Raw genomic sequence first — 22,503 nt, forward strand, 5'->3', positions numbered from 1 at the left:
AACCATTAGGAGCAACTGTCACATACCTGAGAAATTATAAAATGTATTAGTAAATGAAACAAAAATGTTTAATTTATTTAGGTAAATACAGTAATCTTGAAAAAAAAGAAAAAAGTTATTACAATACAGTACAGTCTATTGTACAATATACTGTAGCTCACCTCTGGATAGCCTGGAGCCAGAACCAAACAGAATCTCGACAGTTGAATCGTGCTTTCTTTCCCCCATCAAGGAGATTTGGAATAAGACCATGTCGCATCGTGCCAGCATATGCCAAGATGATCCACCTAAAATATAAGTGCAAGAGTATGAAAATACATAGGGGAATAGTACTCTAAAATCCTTGCTTCCACACACATTTGCCAGATTTGGTAAAAACAGTACAAATAGTGTATCTATTTGTTGTCTACCTTTGTTGATTCAGGTTTGGTCTGGGATCTGATCAGTCAAGTTGATGGTGGCAGAAGCATGGAGTCTAACAAATACACTAACCAGGCTGATCAAGAACTAACCCGAAGAGCTTCACAGGTGGTCTCGTGAAGACAGGTTTGCTAGCAATTTTCCTTATACATGTACTGCATTTCAGAGAATGTGTTGAAAACTCTTGACTCTTATAATTATCAAGTTAGTGTGCTTTCTGCATCCCAGTTTGTCATTGGGGAGATTTTCTGCACCTATTAAGTTTCCCACACTTAATTTCAGCAAGCAGATTTAGAATTGGTTCCTCCAGAATTTTCCAAGTATAAATTATGATTCGCCTTTCACCAGCATTCCAAGGAGCACAGTCTGAGGAGCCTTAGGCATTCCCAGTAATTTGTGTATTTGGCCAAACTGATATGGACAGTGATACATCTCTGTATATTTTTCACTTCAGCAATTTTGCCTGCCTTTCTTAAAGGAGGCTGTTAGTGTACAGTGCAGCAATATTCCAATCTACAGTGTACACATACCTTAAAGACTATCACTTACCTGGCATTCATATCATTTACCTTGAGGGTGTGATAGTAATATTGTTGCAATCACTAAGCTCTTGTGAAGCTAAAACTTTGGAAAGCTTTAAAAATATGTTGAACAAATATATGACTGATAAGGGTTGGGTGTGAGGACTTGCCTAACATAGGCCAGTAGGCCTGCTGAAGTAGCCCTCCATTTTTATGCAAAGTCTGTTATGTTCCTCTTCCACTCAATTAAGTGGTTCAAATATTTTCTGCTCTGTTCCAGCTCTTATTTATTTTGTTCTATAGTGGAGTACCTTGGAAATTTTTTTTTTTCTGCAATATCAAAATTTAAATTAAAGATGCTGCCTTGAATGTGAAAGCCATTGTACCAAAAGGGTTGTAAATACTGTAAATATTTTATAAGATTGCCATAATTATTATAGTCACTTACCAAATATTAAATGCCAAAATACATAACAGTACCAATAAAATTAGCTAATAAAATACTACAAAACTTCACAATTAAAGCTAGCACATAGTTCTGTGGCTGTGCATGATGCTCAGTCAGGTTAATTTTGGTTGGGTCTGGTCAGTACCTGAATTGGTTACAATATTGTGATACAGTATTCAAGAAAAATTTTTTATACTCAGGTTGACTAGTATTTTTTATTTATATTATGTATTGTATTTTGGTTTTCAACACGTGGCCTGTTTTCTTGAAAATTGTTTGCGTGTACACAAGTGTTTGGAACAGACATAGACATCAAGTTATAATCAGAAATGCATTCCTGAGCCATAATATTACATTTTTTTTTTTTACACAGCTATTTCCCACTGAGGCAGGGTGACCAAAAAAGAAAGAAAGAACCCCCCCCACAAAAAAAATCATCATCACTCATACATAATCACTGTCTTTGCAGAGGCATTCAGATACATTAGTATAAATGTCCCTCCAAACTGCCAATATCCCAAACTCAACCTTTAAAGTGCAGGCATTGTACTTCCCATTTCCAGGACTCAAGTCCGGTTAACAGGTTTCCATGAATCCCTTCACAAAATATTACCCTGCTCACACTTCAACAGCTTGTCAGGTTTCAAAAACCATTCATCTCCATTCACTCCTATCTAGCATGCTCATGCACGCTTGGTGGACGTCCAAGCCCCTCACCCACAAAACCTCCTTTACCCCCTCCCTCCAACCTTTTCGAGGACGACCTCTACCCCACCTTCCTCCCCCTACAGATTTATACGCTCTCCAAGTCAATCTACTTTGTTCCATTTGTGGGATTCGAACACGTGGATAGGGTAAAGTAATACTCACGTAATGATAATTACCAGTCAACTAGCAAGGAGATAGGTACTCGCTCCCCACATTATCCCCTTCCAGCCTACGTCTTTACCCTATCCACGTGTTCCTCTTCTTTCTAAATGACCAAACTACCTCAACCCCTATTCAGCCCTCTAACTAATACTTTTAGTAACTCCACACCGCCTCCTAATTTCTACACTACAAATTCTCTGCATAACATTTACGTGACACACTGCCCTTAGACACATTTCCACTGCCTCCAGCCTCCTCCTCACTGCAGCATTTACAACCCATGTTTTACACCCATATAAGAGTGTAGGTACCACTATACTCTCAAACATTTCCTTCTTTGCCTCCATGGATAATGTTTTTTGTCTACGTAGATACCTCAATGCACCACTCACCTTTTTTCCTTCATCAATTCTATGGTTAACATCATCCTTCATAAACCCATCTGCTGACAAGTCAACTCCCAAATATCTGAAAACTTCACTTCTTCCATACTCTCTTCCTTCAATGTGATATCCAATTTTTCTTCATCTAAATCGTTAGATACCTTCATCACCTTACTCTTATCTATGTTCATTTTCAACTAAGAATATTTGCCTGATATTTTACATTCAGTACTGTTCTTTTCATTTACATACTGTATTAAACATTGTTTAATTATTGTATACATGTCAATTAAATAGAACAGAGCCACAATAGTGTGTGTAGTACAATGCAGATGTGAAGGGAAAGGCAGCAAGTGGACTGGGCTGTCTTTCTCTCTCTCTCTCTCACTGTATAACACAATAGGCTCATCACTTCCTCAATGTTGTGGTCAAGTGTGTGGTGTGGGAAGACTGGTGTAACTGATGTATAGAAGTGGGCAGGTTTTAGATTACTTCCTCTCATTCTCACTCAACTATTCAATCTCACCTTTTCTCATATATCCAACTAAATATTATGCTTGTGCTTACAACTCCCTCACTATTTTGGTGAGGATATTAGGTGCGTGGGTGTACAGTGTGGGAGGATGGTAGTAAGGATAATCGAGAGGGGTGTAATGTGAATGAGCGAAACTCCTGATGTCCTATGCCTCAATGATACATTCAGTAAGACAGAAGGGGTGGCTACCACAGCCCAAGAACATAATTAATCAACAGTTTGTAACCCATCTCCATCAAAAGCAGCAGAACCTCTCCACACATACATTAATCATTAAGAAAATACACAAAATCTCAATGCATTTGGTAAAAAAATTCATCTAATTTTTTATAATTTAGCCTAAAGAAACTTGTAAATATTAAAATCTATAGTTTTTGAGCAATCTCGATCAAATATGAGATCTCAATAAATGCATAAAATAAACATACAAAGTATATTATATTTAGTAAATACTGCAAAAAATTTTTTTTAAAAAATTACAAATTTCATAAAGGACAGAGAACTTCTGAAACCTATGAAGCATCATCCACTACCAGTTCAGAGCCCTACAACTGGGTGCAATCTCCACTCTGCTATCATAATCAGACTTTCAATGGCCCACGAGTGTCATCCAACCCCGAGACTTCCACCAGCTGTCAACAAGTTCATGCTTGGTACTGCATCGAAGATGTCATGATATAGAATTGGAATTTGTTCTTCAAATACAGTACATACACGAGTAAGATATTAATTGCAGTAACAGCCTGGTTGATCAGGCTCTGATCCACCAGGAGGCCTGGTCACAGACCGGGCCGCAGGGGCATTGACCCCCGGAACTCTCTCCAGGTAAACTCCAGGTAAACACTCGGAGAAGAAATCCTACAGAAGAGAAAAATAATGATAGTCTACATATTCTGACTTCTAGCTGAGGTCCTCTTCAGCAAGATACAAAGCAATGGGGAAAGCATACAAGTATTTATATTGATACGTGAGTAGGTTCTAGGTAGTAGGTTGGTAGACAGCAACCGCCCAGGGAGGTACTACCGTCCTGCCAAGTGAGTAAAACGAAAGCCTGTAATTGTTTTACATGATGGTAGGATTGCTGGTGTCCTTTTTTTTCTGTCTCATAAACATGCAAGATTTCAAGTACGTCTTGCTACTTCTACTTACACTTAGGTCACACTACACTGCATGTACAAGCATATATATGTATATATAAACATCCCTCTGGGTTTTCTTCTATTTTCTTTCTAGTTCTTGTTCTTGTTTATTTCCTCTTACCTCCATGAGGAAGTGGAACAGAATTCTTCCTCCATAAGCCACGAGTGTTGTAAGAGGTGACTAAAATGCCAGTAGCAAGGGGCTAGTAACCCTTTCTCCTGTATATATTACTAAATGTAAAAGGAGAAACTTTCGCTTTTCCTTTTGGGCCACCCCGCCTCGGTGGGATACGGCAGGTGTGTTGGAAGAAAGAGAAAGAAAGGCGAGTAAGTAGGTAGGGAAGTTGCACCAGCAATACACTATTTCTGGCAAAGCTAACATTACGTGCAATGTTCCGGGCATGTCTTAAGTTAACACTTATTTAATAGGTACAGTACAATATTTATAATAGAATAAATCTTTTAATATAAACAGGGTAGATGCAGCATTACAGCTTAACACTTCGAGGGAAGTGTTCTGGCAATGGCAAAGAGTTTTTGAGCCAAAGACTTGGAGTTATCTTCCCTTTCATTGTACTGAATCTGATTACATATCTCTCATTCCCCTGATGCTGTATAGCCACTGAGTTTAGCACTTCCATAAATGTAAAAAAATAAATAAAGTTTGAAGTGGAAGACTAACCCAACTTAGATGACAGTGTTAGAACAACTTTTAAAAAAGTATAAAGATAAAAGTTAAGCCTATTATTACATGTGCATTTTTTTTTTTTTTTCAACAAGTCGGCTGTCTCCCACCGAGGCAGGGTGACCCTAAAACGAAAGAAAATCCCAAAAAAGAAAATACTTTCATCATCATTCAACACTTTCACTACACTCACACATTATCACTGTTTTTGCAGAGGTGCTCAGAATACAACAGTTTAGAAGCATATACGTATAAAGATACACAACATATCCCTCCAAACTGCCAATATCCCAAACCCCTCCTTTAAAGTGCAGGCATTGTACTTCCCATTTCCAGGACTCAAGTCCGACTATATGAAAATAAACGGTTTCCCTGAATCCCTTCACTAAATATTACCCTGCTCACACTCCAACAGATCGTCAGGTCCCAAGTACCATTCGTCTCCATTCACTCCTATCTAACACGCTCATGCACGCTTGCTGGAAGTCCAAGCCCCTTGCCCACAAAACCTCCTTTACCCCCTCTCTCCAACCCTTTCAAGGATGACCCCTACCCCACCTTCCTTCCCCTATAGATTTATATGCTTTCCATGTCATTCTACTTTGATCCATTCTCTCTAAATGACCAAACCACCTCAACAACCCCTCTTCTGCCCTCTGACTAATACTTTTATTAACTCCACACCTTTTCCTAATTTTCACACTCCGAATTTTCTGCATAATATTTACACCACACATTGCCCTTAAACAGGACATCTCCACTGCCTCCAACCGTCTCCTCGCTGCTGCATTTACCACCCAAGCTTCACACCCATATAAGAGTGTTGGTACTACTATACTTTCATACATTCCCTTCTTTGCCTCCATAGATAAAGTTTTTTTGACTCCACATATACCTCAACGCACCACTCGCCTTTTTTCCCTCAAATTCTACAATTAACCTCATCCTTCATAAATCCATCCGCCAACACATCAACTCCCAAGTATCTGAAAACATTCACTTCTTCCATACTCCTCCTCCCCAATTTGATATCAAATTTTTCTTTATCTAAATCATTTGATACCCTCATCACCTTACTCTTTTCTATGTTCACTTTCAACTTTCTGCCTTTACACACATTCCCAAACTCATCCACTAACCTTTGCAATTTTTCTTTAGAATCTCCCATAAGCACAGTATCATCAGCAAAAAGTAGCTGTCAATTCCCATTTTGAATTTGATTCCCCAAAATTTAATCCCACCCCTCTCCCGAAGACCCTAGCATTTACTTCCTTTACAACCCCATCTATAAATATATTAAACAACCATGGTGACATTACACATCCCTGTATAAGACCTACTTTTACTGGGAAGTAGTCTCCCTCTCTTCTACACACCCTAACCTGAGCCTCACTATCCTCATAAAAACATGTGCATACTTGCTTTAAATACAGCAGTAAAAACACTGGAACACGATATATCTATACCTGGCTTCATCATATCTGCCTGTGATGAGGAGGTTGCCAGGTAAAGCAATAAAAGTATCCCGGCCCCAGTTACGCATATAGCCGATAGAGAAATGTGGGAGTCCTGGAAAACAGAATAATCAATTTTTACATTGAGAAGATATTAGTGCAATACAATTTTAATTTTAAACTGTTATATCAGTAGCCTCTCAAAAATTAAACTTCTATAAAGCTATTATAAACCTGTAAATTACAACAATGTAAATTTTCAAGAGCTTACCAGCAGCAATAGTAGAAGATAACTGTATTTGGCCCTCTGACTCATCCGAGACAACTGGAGGCTGAGGTAAAGCTAAATTTGGTGATAATTGAGGCAATAATGCAGATCTCACAATGCCACAGAACTGTACAGAGCACAGACCTAAAGCCTTTACGAAATCTGAACCCTGAGCAACAAATCTGTTGGGAGAGAGATATTAGGAGTGTACTGAGGTATTCTAAATATTTTTACCTCTTGTTAAGTAATTTGTATTTCTCTATTCCAAAGTCTTTTAGACACCGGTACACATCACATTCCTAGTTTAAGAAACAGTACCACATAGTATACTTACTCTCCCATTAGTGACCATGCTCTGTTGATGAGAGTAAGATAGACACTTGTCACAATAGAATCAAAGTAAGCTGGGATGAGATAGCGTGGAACATCCTTTAGCCATCCAAACACCTCCTGCAATACATTTTAAGTTTATAATTTAATGGCATGCAACTTATTTCTATCAGTACAAAAGTTACTGTACAATACAGCACTCTTACCTGGACTTGGCATTTTAAAACTAATTTTTTATGCCACAAATCCCTCAAGATTAAGAGGAATGGCAAACCAATGAGTCTGGATGTTATGTTCAGTAAAACAGATACATATAGAGAAAAATGAATATGGAGTGTCCCTTGGAGCAAGCAGATCCCTGTGTTGACATTCTGCTGCCTGTTGAAAGGACAGGACAGAGAATCAAAGAGACTGGTGAACAGAAAAGATAATTATGAAGGTTTGATGAATTTTCTGGCTTACCTACAGTGATGAGACGAATTCTGAGGATGATCCATCTAAGAAATGATTAATTTTCAACCAGGAGTGTGAAGCAGAAACAAGAGTAAATTTATATAAACACTGCCAATGTAAGGAAGCAAAATTCAGGTGCACATAAGTATGTAAAAAAAGTACAGAATGAACCCAACTTGAGATAGCATGAAGGCTAAAAACTAAAGTAAAAGAGATATTGGCTATTCACTTATGGCTACATGTATACTTACCTATCTAATAACTAGAGAGAAAATGAAGGTAATACTACAGATTATATAATTTGCTTTACCTCAAGCCATACAGCAAGTCGTTGGGTTGAGGGCTCCAACTTCAAACGAGCCACAATATAATCTGGTAACCAATCACCATCTCGCAAATTCCCACACAGTGGGTGACCCAGATCATTAAGCACACGAATCTCACTTAGCACCGAGATCACACCTGAAAATAAGGCACAACAGTCTTACAGCTTTTATTTTTAACACAAGTATGAGTCATCTTAATCTTAAAATGTTACCTTAATTAATGTTTTGGCCTTTCAGTACTACAGTATGGCCCCGCTTTACGGCGTTTCGCCTTACAGTGTTCTGCTAATACGGCGATTTCAAATTATGACCAAGACTTGCTATATTGAGAATGGTCTTTCTAATATGGTTTGTTTACATTCTCTGTGAGAACATATATCTATTATGTCTGGAAATTTTCCAAAATTTTAAGTGTTTTAAAGTTACTGCATATTTTATACTATGTACTCTGATAATTATACTTCTGTGTACCTGTATCTAAATATACTTACACACTGTGTTGGCGTGCAGGTACACATTAAAATCACTAAGTCTCTCTACTCTTGATGCCATATAATAATCTCTAGGGCGCATTAAATGTCGTATATTATGTTAATATAGACATTTCCATTAATCCATCTATGATATTTTTTTAAAAATTCTGTAATAAACACTATATATACACCAACAATATAAAAATTGACAAATATGAGATTTGTTTACCAAGTGGTTTATAGATGTGCCAGAAGAATTATGTTTTCTCTAGTCAAACACCAGTTACTTAACTGTAGAAAAATATTCCTTTTGTATGCCTTCACTCTAACTATTCACAACCCTTGTGGGTTTAGTGCTTCTTTTTATGATTATAATAATAATAATGATAATATCATTCACTCTAAAAATGGTGTTGCATGAGAATGGAAGTGTTGGTCTTTATTTATTCTACTGTACCTCTGTATATAATGAGAGGTGTTTGTACGAACCATAACCAGACACTGTCCGTTTGTTTACATAGTACTCTGTGTGGGTGGGATGGCCAGGTGGGCTACCCTACCTCCCACACCTGACTTTCTACAAATACTTTTCACCTCTCATCTTACATTAAGACCATTAAGACTACAAATATTTTAATGGTAAATGATGAGTGTACTGTATATGCATTTTATCACTCTAGGGTGCTTTAAACGTAGTATATTATGTGTGGGTGGGGTGGCCAGGAGGGCTACCATACCTACCCACACCTGATTTTTTACAATAAATACTACATTCAGACTACAAATATTCTCAGGTAAATGAGTGTAGTGTGTGTATTTTACTTTTTATTGTTTTTTAAGTTCTACTGCTAACTTAATATATGTTAGTGTAAACTTATCTGGCACTTACATGCATTTATAAGTGGAAAAAATGGCGTTCTGCTTTCCGGCAACGTCTGCTGGAACCTAACCTGCCATAAGTGGGGCCCTACTGTATATGCAGTATATTTTTTAACATACATTTTTATCTAGATTAGTTTTAATGTAATATTTCCTTTTAATTGCAGCTATTAATGATTTACAATCCGCACAATATTATCAAGTGTTTGAGTACTATGTTTTACGTTTATTACATAGTACTTTCACGTTTAATTTTTTACTCGATAGCTATGCTTACCTTGTAAGCCACAGTAAACCATTGGTCCTGAGTTTGGGATATTATATGCTCCTGAGCCCCGGCCTTCATCCTTTTCTTCCTCTTCACAACGGTACAACACACGGTTAAGATCTACCAAAGTGAGATTGCTCACAATATCTGATAATACAGCATTGTGAGTTGTGACTTCGGAGATTTTGGACTGAAAAAATAAATTGATTGGTCACAAGTATCTGAAGAAAAGTAACTATTATGGGTAAAAAAATATTTTAATTGCTACAGGCTGATAATTCTGTAGCCTCTTTTATACTGTCATTACAATACTTGTATCCCTAAAGTAAATTATACCAACATGACTCACGAAATCGTAATGACAAGAGTGCAAACAAACCATACCACGGGCGGGGATAGAACCTGCAGATTCTATCCCCGCCCATGGTATTGTTTATACCAGCATGTGAACAAGACATTTTCTTATCCACATAACATCCCTACTTCTATGGCTGCTTAGAAAAGCCTGTGTGGTAAAATAGTAGTGAATTTATGAAACATCTTTGAACAATTCTACTACCCTGAGCCTACTCTTGATGGAGCAGTGTATAACGGAAAGATTAATTTTTAAGTGTAAATTGAATTTCTTTATACAGGCTGACCTATGTACCTTCTTCATAAAATGGGAGGGGAGAACAGATTAACACTCACCAACTGGTGTTTGCATGGGCAAAGTAGATATTAGTTATACCCAATGATATGCATAGTAAATCACAGTGCCAGCTACTGAAACATTTTATATGCCCTAGGTAAAAATTAATGTGACCAAAAAAGAAAAAATCCATGCATAGATTTTTCAAATATAGCACTAAAATTTTGAGTTATGGTGCCACAGTGTCAATATATGGATATAAATCTGAGTGATCCTGTTACTGGAGCTTCAGTAATAGTTGTTCTAAGCTCAGCTGTTCCAACTAGCTGAGCACTTGCTTCATGCTTACTGTATGTACAGGATATAGATTTATTTCTGTTTTTTACTTAAAAAGCTCTTGAGCCTAAGATACACAAAGTCAGAAAGGCATAATGTATATTTTTCTAACTGCGATAGTTTGAAATAAAATATGTACTAGCTAATGGTATCAAATTACAGTACAATCAGAATTCCATGAATGAAATGCATTTTTAATAGATAAAGCAAAACAAATTTTCTACTTACATCAAGTGCACCCTTGTTAAGCATGAAATTAAAGCCATTTTAAAACCAGATCTGATTGGTCAGTAATAAGTATCATTGTTTTAATGTTAAAAAAAATTATCACAATTAAATTTGAAAATTTATAAGAGTATCATCAATTTTTGTTTGATGTAAACAGTATTTTTTTTTCCACTTCACTTTATGAATAAAAAATTGTTTAAGCCTTTCCTAGTTAAACAGAAAATCATTGATGCAGTCATCTTCATCAGTATCACCACAAACCCACTTTCTTTTATAGAGTGAAGACTTTTGCTTAGAAAAAAAGTTTAAGAGATATTAAATAACTCATATCTGTATAATAATGTATTCTACATTTAATACTGTGGAGTATTACACTATCATAACAAAGCAATCTTTTAAGACATTTCAAGGCAGGCAGGTAGGTAGGGGGGTGTGCATGTCTGCGTGTGGGTACAATATTAAACATGAAGAATAAAAACTCTGAAATCAGTCACTGATATGATTACAATTTTTTATTATTATTCCTTTTTAACTGCCTCCAAAATAAATGTTAAGAGAAAAATTGGATATGTACAGGCTTTAAAGTTAGATATAGAAATCTGGAATCCCACAATATTGCTGAAAACCACAGCCAGTCAGCAGATTCTCTCTCATTGCCAGACAACCTTCCACATTTTATGTCAGTGCTTCATTACTTTATTTTCTTGGTGTGTACTTTTTCAAATGAATTACTCTTTAGTGTGTGTATGTATGTTTGGTATAAGTGTGGGGTGTTGTCCATATATTTGGTAAAATTTGATAAGAAAATGTGGCTTTTATTTTTATGGATGCCCATTATGTACAGCCTGTACCAAACTGTTCCCAGTTGGCTCAGGTTAAACCTTCCAACACTTAAATGCTTCAAGTAGAGACTAACAATATGAAGCAAGTTTTGGTTTATAATTTTTTTAGGTAAAAATTACTACAAGAAAGACTGAATTGCTAAATTTTGAGGCGTTTGCAACAAGCCTATTTTTCCCCACATGTTCTTCACTGGGGCTAGTAACCCCTTCTTCTGTATAAATTACTAAATTTAAAAAGAAAAGCTTCTGTTTTACCTTTTAGGTCACCCTATCTCATTGGGACACGGCCAGTTCATTGAGAGAAGAAAAAAAGTTCTCCACTTCACAAAACCCTATTTTTTTGAAAGGTGTCAATTTTCAGAAGTGTACCCAACACATTATAAGGTAGTTTACTGTATTATCATCAATATTTCTCAACCTTGTAAAACCTTTCATTAGCTTTGGTTTCATCAAAATGTTGTGCATATGGGTTTTTCCATATAGCATTCAAACCAAATTATAATTATCCCAAAACATTACAAAATGTAATAATGCAATCTACAGGACAAAACCGTTATTTGTGTGTTTATAAAGAAGGCATTCATTGCATACACACTTTGAAGAATTATAAACATTAAATACTAGAGTGCCACTGGAAAAAACAAGGGACTGGCAGTGTGTAGTTGTCACTGGATCCTGATGAGTTTATGTACAACATTAAAAAAAAAGAAAAGAAAAAACAGTGCCTATTGGTGCCAACTTTTGCTCACCTTGTAACCAAACTCTGACAAGGTTGCTCGAATCTTATTCACAGCAGACTGAGCACGAGGAAGTAGGCTTAATCTGAAAATAAAAGAAAAAAATAGAGCAGAGTTGTATGTGTGATACTCTAACAGTTTATAAATATGTCCTGTATAATGGAGCACAACCTTTAAAGTAACCAATAAATGAAACAGCTAATGGTACTTCAATTTTCAGTTTCGTAATTTTACCAAGCGAGCGCACACGCACACACAAGCACACACACGTGCACACACGCATACACACACCCACATGTGCAGCACCTCTCAGGTACATGCTTCAAATACAGTGGACCCCCGGTTAACGATATTTTTTCACTCCAGAAGTATGTTCAGGTGCCAGTACTGACCGAATTTGTTCCCATAAGAAATATTGTGAAGTAGATTAGTCCATTTCAGACCCCCAAACATACACGTACAAACACACTTACATAAATACACTTACATAATTGGTCACATTCGGAGGTAATCGTTATGCGGGGGTCCACTGTATCTTAATTGTTTAAGACTTATGAAGGAGTAAACAACATTTTTCTTTGGAGAAGAGAGAATTGCAGGGAAGAACTTTACCAGAAAGTTTCACTTGTAGAACATGCTTCTGTCAAAATGACCTAAGAAACTTATTTCACAGACAAAATGTCTCAAAGTTCCTTCCTGCAATTGTCTTTTTTTTCACTTGGCTTTACGTGACTTGTCTCTGAGATTTATCATTACTCTATTCTAATTTCAGTAATACACATTTTACATGTATACTGTACAGTATTTCATTTTTACCTAAAGGCAATGACAGATCCAGGAGTGAAATTTGACGTGTATTCACACTCCGAAGTTTCAGAATCACCACCGGAAGTCATCCGTACCATACTTGACTGACTGGGTGACAGGTGTTCCTTTACTTCTACAGAAAATCCATTTATTCCATTGATGTATTCTGAATCATTTGTGAAGAGTCCAGGAATGTTTTTGTCTTCATCACTGTCAAGATAAAATTGGGAAAAAACTTTATAGGATATTTGACGAGGAAAAAAAAACTATTTTATTACAATGCATTACTTGTAATTAACTCATTGGAGCGCTGTGACAGTATTTCTGTAGACTAATTTAACTACTGTATTTACAAATAAAACAAAGAAAAGGTATGAATCTTTGATCACACTGTACCAGGGTAACATTAAGAATACACCTGTCCCTACAAAATTGCAGTTTCTCTTATTCACAAATTCTGATTATCTAATTTCTTCTGGCTCAATGACTTTTCCCACACCCAAATCTTTTCATTTTTGTTATAATTTAATATTAATGTTAGTATTAACCAGATTACAGAGAGGTGTTAAAGAGATATGGTCTATGAAATTGACCCGCATATGCAAATACTGTGTTAACACACTCTTAACTAACCTCTCACCCCTGCCTGCACACACGCACTCATGCACAAATACACAAAAAACACACACACACACCTAGACTTTTTATCCAGTAATAAAGACTTAAGTAGCACCTAGGGTTACAATACGACTTGATATAGGTTGTGTTCAGCCTATAGTACCTCAAACATCATATTAATAACCACAGAAAGGAAAATTCTTTATAAACTAACAGGTTTCCTCTTCCCAAAGAGGTCACTTGGTAATTGCCAACAGGTCAACATTACATGGTACATTTATCTTACCACATAAATGACAAAGCAATGCTGAAAACCCCAAACAAATCTCTTCACAGCTTTACAAAAAACCTGCCAAGTTTCACAATCCATAACTCCTAAAATAGGAGAGCCAAACAAAATGGAAAAAAAATATGATGTTTACCACATTATAACCTTTACAGAAGACTCGACTATAAAGAATTTATAACAATCCATTTGAATTTGTCATTAAATGTGTATTAAACTCAAGATGATCTTCCACAATTATTTTTTAATGCACAAGTCGTCTCTGGAGGCAGGGTGACACGAAAAAGAAACACTTTCACCATCACTCAGTCCATCACTGTCTTGCCAGAACTGCACTAATACTACAGTTCAAAACTACAAATATCCCTGACCTCTCCTCCAGAGTACAGGCACTGTACTTCCCACCTCCAGGACTTAAGGGGGCTAGAGGGCAAATTTCGTAACTCGTTTATTTACCGTCCGATTTTCTCCAGTTTTGGTGCACAAGACAAAGTGTTCTCACTCTTTCTTGAAAATATTTATAAAAAATATACCTCAAACAACAACTGAGAAAAGACTGATTTACTGAAAATGCCCTTGATGTTGATGTAACTCTTATATGCGGCTACGTAAGGTGGTTTGGACACTTGGTGCCGAGAGTACAATGCTAATACTAATTCGTGCCGTAAGATTTCCCTCTAAATACCTTATCGTTATTTCACAAAAAAATAAAGTTTGTTAGTATCTGGAATATGGCAAAAAAATCTGCCCTTTACTCCCACATAACTCCCGAAGTATTTGGAATATTTCCAAAAATTCTACGGTCAAAATAAGAGAAATCATTATTCTACAATATCTGTGAATATTATTCCATTTAATTAAGTAATAAAGGACCCACATCAAATTATAGGTGAATAAGTTACTTCCGAGATATCGGCCGGGAACGCCGGCCGGCCCCCGTCTCCAAAAAAAAAAAAAAAAATTTTCGCGAAAATCACGTTTGTTTGGGTGTATTTCTTAGTAAACTGATGTTCTAGTGCAGTTAGCCTCTAAACACCGTTTTCTCTTACTCAGAGACGACAGGGTGACCAGTTACAGTTTTATATCGAAATATTCCCGATAATCTCTGGGCCATATTATGGCCTATTTTATTCAGTCTAGAGTATATAACATGTTTGTATGTTATTTAGAGTGTTTATTATATCATATTAGATCAATTCTGATAGACAAATAAGCCGTAGAGTTGATATATAAGCTGATATAAGCGAAATAATGGGTGATTCCTGGCTGGCACCTCGGGAGCAGGAACACTGCTGAGTGTTCCCGTCTGGTTCCCGGTAGTCACTAAGTCTGCCGATAAGCTCCACCTACTGTTTTATGATGCCAAATAGTCAGTTATTATATTAGAAAGAATAATGCAAGAAAAGGCGATAAAAAACAAGAAAATAACTCCAAAAAATATATAGGCCGTGAGCAGACTCGGTACCAACATCGCCGTCACCATACCTGATATAAATGACTATAATTTCTTGTAGAAACGACGTAGAACATTCATTCTGGTACCATTGTGTTGCCAAAGAGTTGAGCTATTTTTCAGTATATATAACTCAATTTCCATATTTTTTCGATTTTTCGGTGAGCGCGCGCGGAAAATTGCCCGCCTGCCCCCTTAAGTCTGGCTGACCAGTTTCCCCAAATCCTTTCTCATATAAATGTTATCTTGCTCACTCCAATAGAATGTCAAATCATAAAGAACACTTGCCTTCACTCCTATCTAACAATAACCAACAAATGACCTAAGCATGTATTACTGAAACCCCAAATGGCACCTCTTATTTTCCCATTTCACAATTCTTGAACACTGATATGATCACAACATCACAAAAAGCTATCACACACTGCTGGTGCAAAACTTACCCTGTCTTCTTTCCTTTAACCTGCATTTCAAAAATTATCTCTTCCAAACGACCCTGTACCTTCAGAGGCCGAATAGAAGAGTCTTGTATTTGTGATGGTGGGCGGAAAGATGTATACGCTACCAACACAACACTCTGGTGAGTTACAGGGTTGTGGCGGGTTACAGTCACAACATGTTCGGTTACCTGATCCACGTATACCTGTTCAGAAAAAGATTACCATGCAAGAGTAAGACAGTATTCACCGAAATGTATTGGAGAAATTTAACTCTACATGAACAATAATCCTGCCTCGGTGGGATACGGCCAGTTTGTTGAAAGAAGAAAGATGAACAATAATGTAAAGAACATTAATAACACAGTTGTGGTAGGTGTGCCATAGTATCAGTGGTAGTGGCTAATTTTGATGGTATTGGCCTAAAATTGAGTATAGGTTTTGGTATTTGTGGGTACCAGCTAATTTTGATACTGGTCTACAACTTAGTATAGGTATTGGTAAAAATTTTGATATCATCCCATCCCTAGTAGCTGTTACAAAATTAATGTCTATACACCAAAAAGCTAGTATATTAGACAAAACATTTTTTCTTAATCTTACGTTAAGCAGATTATCTGCATCTTATTCTATAAACTACAATCTATGAAATTTTAAACAACAGCATGGATTTATGAAGGATGAGGTTAATCATAGAAGTGATGAGGGAAAAAAGGTGAGTGGTGTGTTGAGGTATATGTGGAGTCAAAAAACGTTTTCTAAGGAGGCAAAGAAGGGAATGTATGGAAGTATAGTAGTACCAACACTCTTATATGGGTGTGAAGCTTGGGTTGTGAATGCAGCAGCGAGGAGGCGGTTGGAGGCAGTGGAGATGTCCTGCCTAAGGGCAATGTGTGGTGTAAATATTATGCAGAAAATTCGGAGTGTGGAAATTAGGAGAAGGTGTGGAGTTAATAAAAGTATTAGTCAGAGGGCTGAAGAGGGGTTTGGTCATTTAGAGAGAATGGATCAAAGTAGAATGATATGGAGAGCATTTAAATCTGTAGGAGAAGGAAGGCGGGGTAGGGGTCGTCCTCGAAAAGGTTGGAAGGAAGGGGCAAGGGAGGTTTTGTGGGCGAGGGGTTTGGACTTCCAGCAGGCGTGCACGAGCGTGTTCGATAGGAGTGAATGGAGACGAATGGTATTTGGGACCTGACGATCTGTTGGAGTGTGAACAGGGTAATATTTAGTGAAGGGATTCAGGGAAACCGGTTATTTTTATATAGCCGGACTTGAGAAGTACAATGCCTGCACTCTAAAGGAGGGGTTTCTGGATATTAGCAGTTTGGAGGGATATGTTGTGTATCTTTATACGTATATGCTTCTAAACTGTTGTGTTCTGAGCACCTCTGCAAAAACAGTGATTATGTGTGAGTGAGGTGAAAGTGTTGAATGATGAAAGTATTTTCTTTTTGGGGTCACCCTGCCTTGGTGGGAGATGTCCGACTTGTTGAGGAAGGAAGGAAGGAGAGAAAGAGAGAGAAAGAGAGAGAAAGAAAGAGAGAAAGAAAGAGAGAAAGAGACAGAGAGAGAGAGAGAGAGAGAGAGACAGAGAGAGAGAGACAGAGAGAGAGAGAGAGAGAGACAGAGAGACAGAGAGAGAGAGACAGAGAGAGACAGAGAGAGACAGAGAGAGACAGAGAGAGACAGAGACAGAGAGAGAGAGAGAGAGCATTGATTAACCGACCAAAAAATTTAAATATAAGCTTATCCATTGCTCCACTTTAATATAGCATTTCTGAAATGTTTTGAGTGCATTAATGTTTATATCTCATGTAATTTTAACTTTTTAACTGTCTCCACTGTACCAGTACACAAGTAATAATGTGTCTGACTTGCTAGTACATGTATATGCAATTTTTTTTTTTAGCTTCACATTTGCCGTGCACTGCTATTTTAGGTGTCAGCTGTGTTGTTTGGGTTACTAGCTACCTCATGCCTCCTGGAAAAAAAGTCCAACCTGTTAAGGGGTTGAGACAGTTACTTGCCTGATTATATCCATTTGATCCCAAGTCATAATGAAGTTTGTTCAGTAACTTTTTGCACTCTATTATTCCACTCTTAACATTGACCTCTCCTCTTGATGGGTTGATATCATTCCAAGCTGTATACACTCTTGTCTCGTCTACCACATGAATCTGAAAACACAGCAGTTTAAGTAAATCTGGCAAAGAGCTCCATAGCAGTCAACAAATGTTGTTGGAGAGAAAATGATCATTATAATTTAAGGAACCATGTTCTAGGTAAAAAATATCTGCATTATTTTTTAAATTTACAATTGAGTTACAGTGGTATAGACGGCTACATGTGAAATTAAATGTAACAAGAATTTAGCATTTTTTTATACATTGATGTGCAGAATATCAAAATTATTTCCCAAAAATTTGGAAAAAATACAATTCAGTAATGGAGATGTTTCCAAAGAACTTGCAGAATTAAAATATATTATATAAAAAAGAATGAGTGCTGTACAAAAAAAATAGACCCTCTAGGAAAGATTGTACATATATGCTGTACTATTTTAGCCAGTGGTCAATGATGCCATTTTTTTTGGGTGGTGGGGGATGGAGATGCATTAAAAAATTATTAATTTTTTCTAACCTAACTAGAATTTACTTACAAATTAAAATTACCTTAGGCCAACCTAAGTTCAGTAAGAACTTTTTAACATCAATTAAATGTATTTATGTTATAATTGATTTTTGCAGAATTAAGCACTTAAAATATTCATTTGAGTTGCCATTATGTGTAGAATTAGTGACCTTAAATCAAATTGTTAATACTTACATGATGTGGAACAAGCTCATCATAACCTCTGTTAGATCCTGAAGCACAGCATGCCATACTGACTAGAGCAGTAGATGGCAACATATCCCAAGCTGTGCGCACCTCTGCTGGACTGCGGTTATCGTGTGTCAGATCTAAGAACATAGCATGAGCTATGGAAGGCACCAGAGGTCGAACTGGTGGTAACAGAAAAGCACCAACAGGCTCTCCTCCATATCGATAAACAAGACGGCCCTCTTCATGTGAATTGGGAGCTGACATAGCCTCTGAGGAAAAACAAATAAAGAAAATTTGTATATGTACTTTTTTTTGCCGACGCGTCGGCCATCTCCCACTGAAGCAGGGTTACCCGAAAAAGAAGAAAAAAGTTTTTCTTCTTTTTACATTTAGTAATTTATACTAGCTTCCCTTGCTCCTGTAATTTTAAGTTACCTATTACGATACGAATGGCTTATGAAGGAAAGATTCAATTTGTATATAGTATACATTATAATATATTGACTGATGGGAGAAAGTGGCCAGTAAGTAACCCTTTCTCCTGTATAAATTACTAAATGTTAAAAGAAGATAAACTATAGTTTTCTTCTTTTTCACCTCTCCCTGCCTCAGTGGGAGACAACAGGTATGTTGCAACAAAAAAATATACTGACTGACATTTGATAATTCAATCAGTCCAGTATATATTTATTTAGTTGTAAAGTTCTCATAAAATGAATAAGTGTATACACGTAAATTAATGGCTAGGTATGGATTACCGAGGGCCAGGGAGGAACAAGTGATGAATACAGGCAATAGTATCAACAGAAGAATCTGAGCACTGGAAAACAAGGATGAGTGTAATTATTGGTAAAGGCAAAATTTTTGAAAGAAATTGTATAGTTAATAAGCAGCAGCATGCTTATTATAGATTAAATCAAAGATGAAGCGTCATGGAATGAAAATGTCTACTGTACATTAAGGATGAATAATTACTGTACGAAAATACCTCTTAAATATTTGGGCTGTTGGATAGTACAGTCTGTATTAACCTAAAATATATGTAAAAGATAAGTGTACAATAAGAACCACTAGAAAAGTGCAAAAATTAAGATTAATTTTAATTATAAAAATTACTGTACTGATAAGGTGCATGAATAAACAATGTTTTCTAGAAAATGAATAATGCCTAGACAAGTCTACTTCAAGTGAGGCTCAAATAACTGATTACTAAATCAAAACAACCAATTAAGGAAAGATTTCAAGTGAAAAATGAGCAGGTGCTCAATTACAAAGGCATGAATATATATGCAAGAAATAAAAATTATAAAGCAAAAACTTAAAATTTAATCAAATGTACTACATAAATGTTGTAGCTAAAATTATGTTGAAAAGTAAATAATGTTCAGGAATACTGTCACTACTTAAAGAAAAATTAACAAGCAGAATGTTAAAGACATACCTCGAATTAGTGAATTGATTCCCAAGCGATTGATGAAGATGTTGTCCGTCAGATCAGAATTGGTGAATAGCTCTGCAATAACATACAAGTCTGGTCGAACTTTCCTTGCTGCATCCAACATATACTGTACAAAAGACATTAATTAATTAATTAATCAACCAGTCTGAAAAATAATTTTTTTTTAGCACAACAACCATCTCCCACTGACACAGGGTGACCCAATAAACAAAGTTTTATTCTTTATACATTTAGTAGTTTATACAGAAGAGGAGGTTATTAGTCCCTTTCTCTTGATATTTTAGTTGCCTCTTACAACATACATGGCTTACAAAGGAAGGATTCTTCTCCACTTCCTCATGGTGTTGAAAAATAAATACCCAGGTTGTTGAAAAAATAAATATCTTGATAATTAAAAAATTCAAACCATCCTCATGAGCAAACTTGCAAAAAAAGTTGCATAAGCCAATCATTAATAAAAAAAAAAAAAAAAAAAAATTACACTTAAAAACACATTTGTAAAATTTATAGTCAATTGTAGTACAATTAAAGAACACCATTAACCCGTAAACTGTCCAAGCGCAGATCTACGCTCATACACAAAGCACTTCGAACGTAGATCTACTTTTTTTTTTTTACAGAAGAATGTAAAATCAAACGTAGATCTACGTTCAAAGCGCTGTGTGTATGAATGTAGATCTACGTTTCGACAGTTTAAGGGTCAATGACAAAAAATGCTGATGTAGGGAAATATTGAATGATTAATACTAAGTTCAATGGAGTGCACTCATAGTAATAATATTAAAACACTTCTTACCTCAGCAACATGAATAGGCGTAGAGTGACAATTATCCAAACGTATACCATGGAAAATTTGAGCTGTGTATTCGCAGTAGCGTTTCATATGGTCCCAAAGATATGGAGAATCTTCAGGTTGATCTCCATACCTAAGCTTAACACTGTCACCCCAAGCAACCAATTCTCTCCTCAAGTAAACATACGAGTTCGGTCTAGCAAAATTTTTTAATGGATCGTCCCCAATGACCCAGCCATTGTGAGCCATCAAAAAGCAAGCATTTGAGCTAAACATTAAGGCCTCTTCTTCCTCCAGGGTTGTGTCCTTGCCATAATGAGTAAAGTATCTGAAAATAAAAATTTGCTCTAATTAAATTCAGAATTATCTTCCACCAATTCTTTATCATTAGAAGTAATAGGGCCCCATTTCCCATTTAGTGCTAACCAACAAATGACCTAAGCATGTATTACTTAAATCCCAAATGGCCTTTATTTTTCCATTTTACAACTCCTGTATCTTTGAACAGTGCTGCATTCTATTTTTTTTTTTTCCAACAAGTCGGCCGTCTCCCACCGAGGCAGGGTGACCCAAAAAAAGAAAGAAAATCCCCAAAAAGAAAATACTTTCATCATCATTCAACACTTTCACCACACTCACACATTATCACTGTTTTTGCAGAGGTGCTCAGAATACAACAGTTTAGAAGCATATACATATAAAGATACACAATATATCCCTCCAAACTGCCAATATCCCAAACCCTCCTTTAAAGTGCTGGCATTGTACTTCCCATTTCCAGGGCTCAAGTCCGACTATATGAAAATAACCGGTTTCCCCGAATCCCTTCACTAAATATTACCCTGCTCACACTCCAACAGATCGTCAGGTCCCAAGTACCATTCGTCTCCATTCACTCCTATCTAACATGCTCGCGCACGCTTCCTGGAAGTCCAAGCCCCTCGCCCACAAAACCTTTACCCCCCTCTCTCCAACCCTTTCGACGACGACCCCTACCCCGCCTTCCTTCCCCTATAGATTTATATGCTTTCCATGTCATTCTACTTTGATCCATTCTCTCTAAATGACCAAACCACCTCAACAACCCCTCTTCTGCCCTCTGACTAATACTTTTATTAACTCCACACCTTTTCCTAATTTCCACACTCCAAATTTTCTGCATAATATTTACACCACACATTGCTCACCTTTTTTCCCCTCATCAATTCTATGATTAACCTCATCCTTCATAAATCCATCCGCCGACATGTCAACTCCCAAGTATCTGAAAACATTCACTTCTTCCATACTCCTCCTCCCCAATTTAATATCCAATTTTTCTTTATCTAAATCATTTGATACCCTCATCACCTTATATGTTGTGTATCTTTATACGTATATGCTTCTAAACTGTTGTATTCTGAGCACCTCTGCAAAAACAGTGATTATGTGTGAGTGTGGTGAAAGTGTTGAATGATGATGAAAGCATTTTCTTTTTGGGGATTTTCTTTCTTTTTTGGGTCGCCCTGCCTCGGTGGGAGACGGCCAACTTGTTGAGAGAAAAAAAAAAAATCACCTTACTCTCTTTCTATGTTCACTTTCAACTTTCTACCTTTACACAC

The 22,503-nt window shown here is 36.6% G+C and overlaps 1 protein-coding gene across 2 annotated transcripts in view; it reads right to left on the bottom strand.

Annotated features, from left to right (window-relative positions):
• LOC128695597 (uncharacterized) overlaps nt 1-22,503 on the bottom strand; it is a 140,235-nt gene that overhangs the window by 17,582 nt on the left and 100,150 nt on the right. Inside the window, exons 12-25 of one of the 2 annotated variants that reach the window (XM_070093216.1) lie at nt 20,906-21,230; nt 20,092-20,215; nt 18,654-18,919; nt 17,855-18,004; nt 15,834-16,033; nt 13,043-13,243; nt 12,239-12,311; nt 9,462-9,642; nt 7,817-7,968; nt 7,058-7,173; nt 6,727-6,905; nt 6,468-6,570; nt 162-287; nt 1-26 (exon numbers count right to left, since the gene is read on the bottom strand). In XM_070093216.1, coding sequence (XP_069949317.1) covers nt 1-26; nt 162-287; nt 6,468-6,570; nt 6,727-6,905; nt 7,058-7,173; nt 7,817-7,968; nt 9,462-9,642; nt 12,239-12,311; nt 13,043-13,243; nt 15,834-16,033; nt 17,855-18,004; nt 18,654-18,919; nt 20,092-20,215; nt 20,906-21,230 — 2,222 coding nt within the window. Of the gene's footprint in view, nt 27-161; nt 288-6,467; nt 6,571-6,726; nt 6,906-7,057; nt 7,174-7,816; nt 7,969-9,461; nt 9,643-10,560; nt 10,660-12,238; nt 12,312-13,042; nt 13,244-15,833; nt 16,034-17,854; nt 18,005-18,653; nt 18,920-20,091; nt 20,216-20,905; nt 21,231-22,503 lie in introns of those variants that run through there. The other variant, XM_053786313.2, reaches the window with a different exon arrangement.

The sequence above is a fragment of the Cherax quadricarinatus genome, chromosome 42, assembly GCF_038502225.1.
Source record: "Cherax quadricarinatus isolate ZL_2023a chromosome 42, ASM3850222v1, whole genome shotgun sequence".
Classification (NCBI taxonomy): domain Eukaryota; kingdom Metazoa; phylum Arthropoda; class Malacostraca; order Decapoda; family Parastacidae; genus Cherax; species Cherax quadricarinatus.